The 11,610-nt window shown below is 40.9% G+C and overlaps 1 protein-coding gene across 3 annotated transcripts in view; it reads right to left on the bottom strand.

The window, feature by feature from the left end:
• Positions 1–6,379: 6,379 nt before the first annotated feature.
• The window catches only part of LOC121316675 (protein phosphatase 1B), a 52,720-nt gene continuing 47,489 nt past the window's right edge, over positions 6,380–11,610 (bottom strand). The window contains exons 5-6 of one of the 3 annotated variants that reach the window (XM_041251725.1): positions 10,256–10,313; positions 6,380–7,167 (exon numbers count right to left, since the gene is read on the bottom strand). In XM_041251725.1, the coding sequence (XP_041107659.1) occupies positions 7,138–7,167; positions 10,256–10,313 (88 nt within the window). In that variant the 3' untranslated portion in view covers positions 6,380–7,137. Of the gene's footprint in view, positions 7,168–7,583; positions 9,114–9,277; positions 9,794–10,255; positions 10,314–11,610 lie in introns of those variants that run through there. The other 2 variants (XM_041251724.1, XM_041251726.1) reach the window with 2 other exon arrangements.

The following is an 11,610-nucleotide window of genomic DNA, read 5'->3' as shown; positions in this document are numbered from 1 at the left end:
GGAGAAGGAGCGGGCTCTGGAAGCAGGGGAGTGTAGAGGAGGTACAGCCAGTCTTCTAGTGCAGGCGGAGCGGAAAGGTTAGGTCGGGGTGTAGGGAGAGATGAGGGTCTGAGGTAGCTGGGTGCAGTCTGGTCAAGGCATTGATAGGTGAGTACAAGAGTTTTGACCTGGATGCAAGCGGTGATTGGGAGCCAGTGGAGTGAGCGGAGTAGTGGACTAGCATTGGAGAAGTGAGGCAGAGAGAACACCAGATGAGCAGCGGAGTTCTAGCAGACGCAGGGAGGCTGGTCAGCAGGGAGTTGCAGTAGTCTAGGCGGGAGAGTACCAGGACCTGGACGAGGAGTAGCGTGAAGTAGTTGGTGAGGAAGGGTCAGATTCTTCGTAAGTTGCTTAGGAAGAATGGGCAGGTGCATGCTAGAGTGGAGATGTGCTGGGAGTAGGAGAGGCAGGGGTCCAGGGTTACTCCAAGGTTCTTGGCTGAGCAGGAGGGAGAGAGCGTGGTAGATTCCAGAGGAATGCAGATAGAGAGATCAGAGGAGGGGGAAGATGAAGATGGGAAGTAAAGGAGGTCAGATTTAGAGAGGTTGAGTTTGAGGTGATGCGAGTGCATTCAGGAGGAGATAGCAGACAGACAGGTAGAGATACGGGAGGGGGTGGTGGGGTCAGAGGGGAGGGGGAAGGAGAGGAAGATCTGAGCATCATCAGCATGGAAATGGTATGAGAAACCATAGGATGCGATGAGGGGGCGCAGGGAGTGGGTGTAGAGAGAGAACAGGAGAGGACCCAAGACTGATCCTTGGGGGACACCTGTTGACAGAGGGTGATGTATGGAGGTTGAGCCACACCAGGTTACCTAGTAGATGCGGTCAGAGAGGTCAGAGAACCAGGCTAGAGCAAGTGGTTCAAGACCACTCCCGGTGTCAGCAAGAGAGAAGACATAGATGATCGACAGTGGTCCAAGTAAAGGCAGCTCGCCAAGATCAAGAGGAATTAGGACAGAGGAGAGAGAGAGAGGCAGCCCAGTTTAGTGATTAAGACAGTCAAGAACAGTTTTTGTGGAGTAAGCAGAGCGGAAACCAGATTCCCAGCCATCTCTAAAGAGGTAGAGAGTGGTTAGGCACGAAAACAGAATACATTATGTTGAAACACTGGAGAATATTAGAATGTGATACACTAGTTCACTATCTGCTACCCCCACTGTGATTCTGCTTCAGAAGAGGTAGAAATCTAAAGACTCAGTATTGTCTTCCATCACAGAAACCACCACTTGGTGACAACCTAACTGTTAGCCAATTCCTGTGGAAATTTACCAGTGATGGTCACACCATTTACTTTGTTCCAAGGTTATGAGAAATAGGCGTAACCATTCAATACAGAATAAAATGTACATGGATTCAATGGTAAAGTCTTATTAATTACAAGACCACTCATGTTATATACATGTTGAAATGCCCATGTGGCTTAGCATATATTGGACAAGCAAAACAAAACTTACAAATTGGAACAGCAGAACATAAAGCAGCCATTCGGAACAATAATCTGGATGATGCAATTGCCAGACGCTAGCAAAAGATTAAACAAGGCTGCTTCTAGAGTGAAATGTATTGGCTTGGAAAGAGTGGTAGTAACGGACAGAGGAGGAAATGCAGTTAAACTATTCTTAAGAAGGGAAGCATATTGGATCTCTACATTGAAAACAATGGAACTGCACGGTCTGAATGAAAATCCGCACCTCAGTCCATACCTGTAATTGACATCTAAGGTAAATGCATCAATGAAGATATATACAAAGCATTATTTAATTTTATTCTTGTTGAAGTGATTATAAAAAGTTTGTGTATGCGATTTAATGATAATTATTATGTTATTAGGCAAATTGTGAGTTCTAATTAACTGTAATCAGATCAAGTGTGAATTCCAAATATGTTTGGATACTGGATATGTATCTGTGTGTTGTCAGTACGTTACCATCAATTACCACAATAAGGATTTATTATGTATTTCTGAATTTCACCTGTATGTAATGTCTGAATATTCAGCAGCTTGTAAGCTTCAAAATTACTGTTTGATACAAAAGTGTTTAAGAATGAAAAAGACGGTAAGATTATGAGTATCTCTTGAACCGTGCTCAGAAGTAATTAATAGAGCAATAGTTATAATATGGGTCCTCTTCTAAAAAACAAAAAAAGATTTAAGCCCTAAGTTAACTTAATGAATTGATGTATTGTGATTAACAACAAGATGTATAAATAGATTGTGATCCAATTAACAATAATATTCACCGCTTGACAAAGACTCTTGTAGTCGATATATTTTTCTTATATATATTTTTCTAAATGTTTGTTTAATAATTAAATGAAATTAGTATTATAGATCATTAAGAAAAATCCCAAAGTTTGCGACCAAGTTTTGGCTGTACAGTCCTGAACCATCTGGAAATAAGGTTTGTTTGACCATTACTGGCTGGTTGGCATGGACTGAGATAATTGCTTATATTACAGACATTACTGGTCAGCACCTCTGTGAAAACTGAAGCATCACAGAACTCCACACAGGGTGAAAGCCAACAACAAACTAAATATTTGGGCTTTTTTTCTTTTTTTTTTTTTTAAAGGCATATTTCGTTCTTAAAAAGGTGTTTTACAAAGTGGAGACTTTCAGGAGTTACTATCTTTGTAGGGACGTTTTCTCAAATGTTGTTCACACATTGATAATAATACCTGCCCCCCCCCAAGCTTTACAAAGCCAGCTCTCAACGCACAAAGCACACTGCTGACATGACCGGTCTTGCAGCACATACCTTCCCAGTTTAGTTCTTTTTGCAGCTGCATGCTGGCTGTCAGCTGCACGCAGCAATTAAGATATCTGCTTAACACCGGATAATACACACCACTCACAGGTTAGAAGGAAATGCTTCTCAGCTAAGTTTTTCAACACAATAGCCGCTCTCAGATTTCCTAAAAGGCGTCCCCAATCTCTTATCGTGCGCGCGTGTTGAGTCCGGAGAGGCAGATTCAACTAAGAAGTTCATCCTGGCGGACAGGTCTGTCTACTCATCATAATCAGCAAGACTGTCAGGCTGCTTTGCTGGCTATACTTATCTGAACTACGAAATCCCTGTTTCTTAAACAACTTACAGCTGATATAGCTATAAATTATACAGAAGTGACATCTTTATTAAGTTATACATCAAAGGGCTCTATGCAATGAATAACTTGTTCTTAATCTTCTTTTCACGCTTGCATTAGCGGCAACATTCTGACACATTGGTTCACGATGATCTATGACCCCTGGCTGGATTGTAACAGCAGCCTTAAACAGATCTGTCCAATCAGTCTTGTAAGGCCATTCCACTCCAGGTTTAACAGGTACAATTCCATAATTATGTACTTCAAGGTCTGGATAGCGGTTTAATTGGTTAAATTAAACAATTTAGAAAAAAATTGGAACAAAGACCAGGAGTGGAACGGTCAACTACGGACACCCCTGCCCTTAAACTGCTTAGAAAAGGTCATTTGGGGCTCACCAAACCAGCTGGAACAGCGATTATATTATCAGTTAAAAAGCACTGGTATTACTGTAGATCTGCAGTGGTTTCATTAAGAGAGACCCTACAAATTGGGAAGGCTGGTCAAGGTCAGAAGGCAGAACTGAGCAGGGGTTCTCAAACTCGGTCCTGGGGACCCCCTGCTGTGTCTGCTGGTTTCCATTCCAACTGAGCTCTCAATGACTTAACTAAACCCTTCATTGAACTGATCGTCTGCTCATCCGCTTTTAATTGTTCTCAGCTCCAAAAAAAAAAATGCACATTTAAAATGTTACAGTAAACTTGAAATCTGCAGCTGTTTAAGAGCTGAAAACAAATACGCAGGTCTAATTGAGTAATTATTAGTTAAACTGAGAGCTCAGGGAATGAAAACCAGTAACTGTGAGAAATCCTGGCATAGAGTCCAGAGCAGGGGTGGCTAAAGGTAGTCCTTCCACTTGTGGCCTCTGTTCCAACTCTTTTTGTGCTTAGCCTTGCTATACAGTGCATTCAATACATTAGTTACTGAGCACCATGTCCTGGAATTTTTTTATTTTTTTTTACACATTTTCTTACTATATGTATGCTTATCATATACACTATTGTGCCATCAAAATGTTATATGAAAAATACTAGTTACATAATTCACATAAAATTGACTTATAGGACAGGGAAGATTCCCGAAAAATTGTCCACAATGAAGGAGGTGCATTGTGGTGGTTGGGTGAACATGAATTTATTACCATAAAATCTAAATAATAAAGAAACACATAGAAGATGCTGTTTTTGCAGTAGTGTTGCAGAGATCCCTCTACTTGCTTTTACACCCCCTTGTGCCTGTGTGAAGGGACTACAAAATAATACAAGAGCTCATGTGTGGCCAGAAAGGATGCACTGTATGGAAACATGTGCATTTCATTACACTGCCAGCTTGCAAAATACACTGGAGTCGACAGTGTAAATACAGTATGCTGACTGATCTGAATGCACAAGCTGAAGACAGGTGGGAAATACAGTGCACTGTACCTCAGACTCAACAATGTGCTGACTTCAAAACAAGAAAAGCTGTCCTTTCCACAGTTTACAATCGAGTACCAATCCATGGCAATTCGTTCCGCATCGAACAGATTGGAAAATGATTTTCCTCTGGTCTGATTTAAAAAGGAGGGTGTCAGTACTGGTTAGAGTAAGGAGGCAAGGCACTATCTTTAGCAATCCTTTATTGAAGATAACAAGGTGGTTATGTCCACTGTATCGTATGAAACATTACAATATCATACTGGGAACTATCAGTACAAGAAAGGACTCTAGTTCCAATCCACTTGTGTACTCTCCATCCCCCTACCCTACAACCCAAACAAGTCCCATCACAGGATACAGAATACACCTGCTAACATTATTTATTTCTGCATTTAATTTTTTTAGAACATTTGTCATTTACAAGGCTAAAATCTATGAATAAATAAAATATATTGTGGCAATAATAATATTATATACCAATAATCATAGATACACAAAAAAAAAATTGGGGGGGGGGGGGGGGGGGTAGGGGAGGTGACTGTAGGCACCAGTGCGCACAAAGGATGACTTTTTATAATACAGGCAGCGTTCTAGCACACATACCCAATTACGAGCAGAATGGGGGAGCAACAAAATAAAGAAGAAAAAATAATCAAGACAAAGAACTCAAGTTCATACAATCCAATTAAAGACACTCATCTTAAACTACACACAAGGGCGATTAACAGCATAATGAAATAACACATTGAACAAGAAAGAAATCTTTACAAGGCATCCCCAGCATCGTCCATGTTATTGTGTACAGATGAATACATTCATTGTTCTCCTTAGCCCCAGTGTCTGTGTCTCGGATACATGTTTCCCTTTCCCTCAAATCATCATCCCCACCATTACCTGGACTCAGTACATGCACATCTCAAAATCATTCAATAGAAGCATGGTTATTGCAAAAATAGAATCAAACTAGGAATCTTCAAGTACCTTACATCATATAGCAACTACTCTTGTACCACATCCTTTAAAAGAATAAACAGAGTCGCGGATCAACTGAAAACAAATTGCTGGGTTTTCAACTTTATACACAGTAAGTAATCTCATAGCTTTTTGCTATATATATACACATATATATATATATATATATATATATATATATATATACATATATATATATATATATATATACACACACACACACATATATATATATATATATATATATATATACATAATATATATATATATATATATATATATATATATATATATATATATATATATATATATATATATATATATATATATATATATATATATATATATATATATATATATATATATATATATATATATATAATATATATTATATAATAATATTATATATATATTATAATTATAACATTTTTGGCGTTTGTTATAAATGCAATTCAAACAATACCCTTAATACACAAGACTTCATCTTGAAGCAAAAACGCGTAATTATAACAAACTATTGCGTAATTATAATAAACTAAAATTATGATGACGTTAACATATAGAAAATCCACATGGAAAACAAATTAACCACAATTTACAATATTATAAGAAAAAGGCAAGTTGACTGCGAGAACCAACTTCTGCATCAGAGACGGGGGAGATAGATAGCGAGGGAGGGGGGTTGAGAGAGAGAGAGGGACAGAGGGAGGGGGTTGAGAGAGAAAGGGACAGAGGGAGGGGGGTTGAGAGAGAGAGAGGGACAGAGGGAGGGGGTTTGAGAGAGAGAAAGGGACAGAGGGAGGGGGGTTGAGAGAGAGAAAGGGACAGAGGGAGGGGGGTTGAGAGAGAGAGAGAGGAACAGAGTAAATTGCATTTGACATTATGGTGAGCATAAATGAAAGCTGTTCAGCTTGTACCGAAGGTTCTACAGAGGGCTATGCAATCTCGACTGTGCACATGCACATATAACATTGTTGCTTTATTGGCAGATACAATGATTTCTCAAAAACAAGTGGTAGGTAGGCAACATCTAGAACTGCAGAGGGAAAAATTTTAAATAAAAAATAAAAAACAGTGCAGAGAGGATGCACAGGGCTTGAGTGAGATGCAAGTTCCTTCTGAGCCAGGAAAAACAACAGGGCTAACGCTCTCAACCTTGAAACCCTACAGAAGTGATGCCCCTTTGAGATTTGACATGTGTGTGTCCTGTGACAGGAGAATGCTTGTGTCTGCCCAGTGGAACTGGAGTCCCTGGCACCCTGTCTTACTGTGAGTCTCATCTGCCTGACCGCATGGTACTGTCATGCAGCAGCTGGGTAGTAGATGAGTTCGTAAAGTCCAGGGTGTGCAATGAATACTGGATATAGTACAACAGGTTTTTTATATATTTATTTACTTATTTATTTAATTCTTAAAACACAAAAATGAACAAAACTGGTGTAAAAACTTTTTTTTTCCTAACTTATATGCGCTTCCGTCTTTCCTTCCATCCACCTCACTTAATGTTAACCATCCTTTGGGTTTTCTTCTTGGTATTGAAGAAAAAAATGTAAATAAAGATTTCTTCTGTGTTAATTCATTTCAGAACATTATTTATTTTTTAATTCCATCTCCCTAGACTACCACGGGTCTTCCAGATCTCCGGCACTCTGGAGAGAAGAAACAAACAGAAAAGAAAATTGAAAAAATACACACACACTCCATTCTCCTGCGTATGAAACATTGCAAAAGTGTTACAAAGCAACATTCAATTAAATAATTTTTTTCTTAAGGCTTCTTGCTTTGTTTTTTTTTTTCCATGCAAATCTCTTTGGGTCAGCCTGAACATCTCAATTAAAAACCCTACTCTTTACCCTCTTCTATGCAGACAATGAAGATGTAAAGGACTCACTATGTACTGAACTTTTATTTAGTTCAGAAGCTCATATTTAAGGGTAAACCTCGTCTATGGTAAAAACAAAGTAGCATGTGGTGCTGCAATGTGTGAATAATAAAACTAAAAACCACTTTCGCTGCCAAATTCCTTAATCTCTGGAAATACAAAGCTGCACGCTTTTCACTCTGCTTTTTACATTCACAACCAGACGGCACGTACTCTCAACAGACCCAGTTTTGCTGGGGGAGAAATCTCTTTTTTTTTTTTTTTTTTTTTGCACATGCATGTATTTCTCTCATAAGGCAGAGGGCATGATCAGAGTATAAATATGTAGTTCAAAAAAGCAGTTTTTCATGAAACCTAAACCTTTGCCTGAATTTCTTAATCCTGTACTATTGCAATTCATTTCCCAGTGCTCTGTGATCTTTGTGAAATTAATTCCAAACGAGGCAGCTGTGTTTCGGTAATCAGGACATGTCGGGCGCTCATGGGGGCGGTATGCAGTGAAATAGGACAGGAGTTTTAGCACAGGTCTGAGACACAGCTGGGTGTACCAGTGCACCAGGGCTTTGCGGCTCAGGCACCTGTTCTCCCTCGTGCATTCATTACATTTCTTTGGGTAGATTCAAGAGAGGCATGCAGGGAGCAGCAACAGGTCTGCACACTCATCAATGTAGTTTCAGTTGCTATGGCAACACTATACACAAAATGTTTACATTAGACATGTGTTGAATACCAAAGGCATGCCTTGGACTGATTAAATCGGCCTGCATACAAATGACTACTTGGCAATCGGACCAGTGACGTGATGAAATATTGCATTAACACGATGACCTTCCCAGCTTACAAGCTTTATTAAAACGTAAAAAAAAAAAAGTTAAGAATTGTGCTGTTGAATGCAGCTATGATTTTATTAAAACACTGGACAGAAAAGAACCCTCTCTGAAACAGGCATGTTAATGCTGTATAGAGCAGGGCAGGGGTCTCCAACCCTGGTCTACCAGAGCTACTGGGTCTGCTGATTTTCATTTCAAACGAGCTCTCACTTACTCAAACCAATTATTGGCTTAATTAGTCAAGATTAACGGAGGTGTTCCAGATCTTTAGCCATTGATGGTGTAAAGTCTGCAGGACTGGGGCTCTCCAGGACCAGGGTTAGATACCCCTGGAGTATGGTGTCAATAAAGTCAAACATTCACAGCTGTACGACTGGACAGGGGCCTTCCATACAGCATCTTCACAACAGAGAGGTGGAGACATCCGTCCGTCTGTAATCACCATTGTTTAACTCCACTTCGTAAAGATCATTTTCCAAAAAAATAAAATATGAACTAACAACCCCGGGTATATCTTGCTGGCAACAGAACAATGGAATGTCCAACACAAGGACTAACTCTGGCCATCGCTGAACTCGTAAAAGGTCAGATTCACAAAGCTCTATGAGAATGGAAACTGGTCTATGCCTGGCTCAGGTCCTTGTGTTTTTCCCAGGATGTCTCAGGGCTGGCTCACAGTGTTCTCCTGGGGGTGTCCTGCTGGTGCTGAAGGAGTAGAAGCTGCTGATGCTTCCTGGGCTGCCTTCTGCTCTTCAGCTAGCCTGACACTAGTCAGCACCTCCTGCAGGGCGGGCCCGTAGTTCCCCCTATGATTAACTCTGAACTGACGAAGAGCAGCCTGCAGCTTGCCTGGTGTCCCGCCGTCCTCTGCTTCAGGAGGGTCCTTGTCAAGATTTAACACCCCAGCATCAGTAGACAAACCAGTTTATAAATCTTAAAACCTAAAACAGGGGTCCCCTGCGAGACCGAGGTATCCCCAAATAAAAAGGAGGTAACCCCCCCCCCCCCCCACCCACCCATCCCCGCTAGTGACAATCTAGGTAATTCCTCCATTCCAGCAGGGAACCCCACACATTTATAATCTTTATATAAAATCACACACTTGCAAAAGCGGCACAAATGAAGGCGGTCTTCCTGTTCTCCTTGAAGAGAAACTGCCTTTGAACTTGTCACACACCTGGGCTGCTAAAAAGCCTGTATCTGATTATCTCAGACTGCAGTGTGTATTAAAAAAAAAACTGTTACTATTAGTGTTATTATAATTATTTATTATTATTATTATTACGAATTTCAAACAGAAAAGCTCTTTCATCCATCAATACGGCCGACTGAAAAAGACTCGAAACATCAAAAGCACTAGAATGCTCTTAACTGTTGGATGAAGAGCGCTCACATCCTCTCAGTTGTGAATATTCATGCTGGTGATTCTCTTCAGCTGTTCTATTGTAATCTTAGCACCCAGTACAGCCCCCCTTATGAGATGAATGTTAGCCCTGCCAGCACCTCTGTCCGGATGAAGGCGGCAGTAGCAGTGTCCTAGCATTAGCTGCTACACTGAAATCACTAAGCAGAAATGAAAGAAATTAAATACCCTGGGTTATTCAATTCCTTATGAAGCACTCAGCTACAGTGTCCTAGCCTAGCTGCTACACTGTGATCACTATGCAGAAATTAAATACCACGGGATATTTAATTCTTTATGAAGCACTCGGCTGCTGACATTGTAACTGCCAACTTCGTTATCATCAATTGCTAAATTGTCAAACTGTTGTAGAGTTTTTTTTTTTTTTTTTTTTTAAAGGGTTTTATATATATATATATATATATATATATATATATATATATATATATATATATATATATATATATATAGACAGTTAATATATATATATATATATATGTATATAGACACTCAGTTAGGCATATTCTCATGTACGACACATTCAAAACAAAAGCAGTGCCCTGTCTTAATCAACCACACAGTGCACAACGGATCAGAACAAGCTGAACGGGAAAGACACTCACCCCATCCTCGTCCCGGTGTGGGTTCAGCCTGTTGTACACGGCTTCAATTACACTGCGCCTGCAGACAAGGCGAAGACACATCAGAGAGCATCCAGGGTAGCTTACCTGCCAGCAGAGCTTTTACTTACTGACAGGCTAGCCAGGGCATATGAGCATTTCTGTTTCTTTTTTTTCTTTTTTGTTTTTTTCTTTACCCCCTGGTTCTCTCCCCAGTTCAGAATGTCCAATGGTTTTTTCCCCTTACTGCAGTGGAGAAACAGTTCCTTAAGGTTCTGCCTAATCCGCAGCAGTGTCAGAGCCAATGAGACGCTCCCTCAGGAATACCCAGTGAAGACCAGAGACTTGGCGCAGCCAGGACATGAACCTGCGCTCCTGACTGTAGGACTCACCCTGGAAACCACACAGCCAGGACATGAACCTACGCTGCCCTGACTGTAGGACTCCCCCTGCACACCACACAGACAGGACATGAACCTGCGCTGCCCTGACTGTAGGACTCCCCCTGCACACCACACAGACAGGACATGAACCTGCGCTGCCCTGACTGTAGGACTCCCCCTGCACACCACACAGACAGGACATGAACCTGCGCTGCCCTGACTGTAGGACTCCCCCTGCACACCACACAGACAGGACATGAACCTGCGCTGCCCTGACTGTAGGACTCACCCTGCACACCACATGGCTATGCTTTTACCAGGTGAGCCACTCTGGGATCCCGTCCGTTCTGATTTTTAAAAAATGTAATATCACTGTAGACAGAAATGTGGATGGGATGGGACAGGGGGTAATTAATTAAGTACATGAGAACTTTTCAAGTGTAGACATGAGCGGTAATAATAGCTGGAGTCATGTATCATGTTAGTAGCAGGCACGTTTGCTCACAGCTGTTCCACTTCGTCTCTATTTAATCCGCAGGAACACTGGAATCTGTCAGCCTGGAATAGAAGGCACTAAAAACAGCTCTCCTTCACGAGACTCTGCTGTCAGAGACTCTGCTCTGCTTCAGACAGTAGCCGCCTCCACACTACCTTCTATTGCGTGTTTGAAAGGTAGAAAGCAGGACAGACTGAACTCTACCTGCAATTTTTATGGAAATGTTTTGTATGTTTCTGTGTTTGGTGGCTACCTCTGATCAAGATGAGTATCTCTTGTGCACTCTTTGCTGTGTCAGGGTCTGTCACACTATCAACTTGATTAGAGGCAGCCACTGAACACTTTATACAAACACAAGTCATCAAATTGAAATGAAAAACCACCAAAGCTGATATTAATGTATTTAATCTATTCTCTAGTGGCGCATCCGGTAAAGGCACTCCACCAGGAGTGCAGGATGAGCCCTGTAACTTTGAGGT

The sequence above is a fragment of the Polyodon spathula genome, chromosome 6 (assembly GCF_017654505.1).
Source record: "Polyodon spathula isolate WHYD16114869_AA chromosome 6, ASM1765450v1, whole genome shotgun sequence".
Taxonomy (NCBI): domain Eukaryota; kingdom Metazoa; phylum Chordata; class Actinopteri; order Acipenseriformes; family Polyodontidae; genus Polyodon; species Polyodon spathula.
Note: the sequence above shows the minus strand (reverse complement) of the source record. Positions and strands in the feature narration are given on the sequence as shown.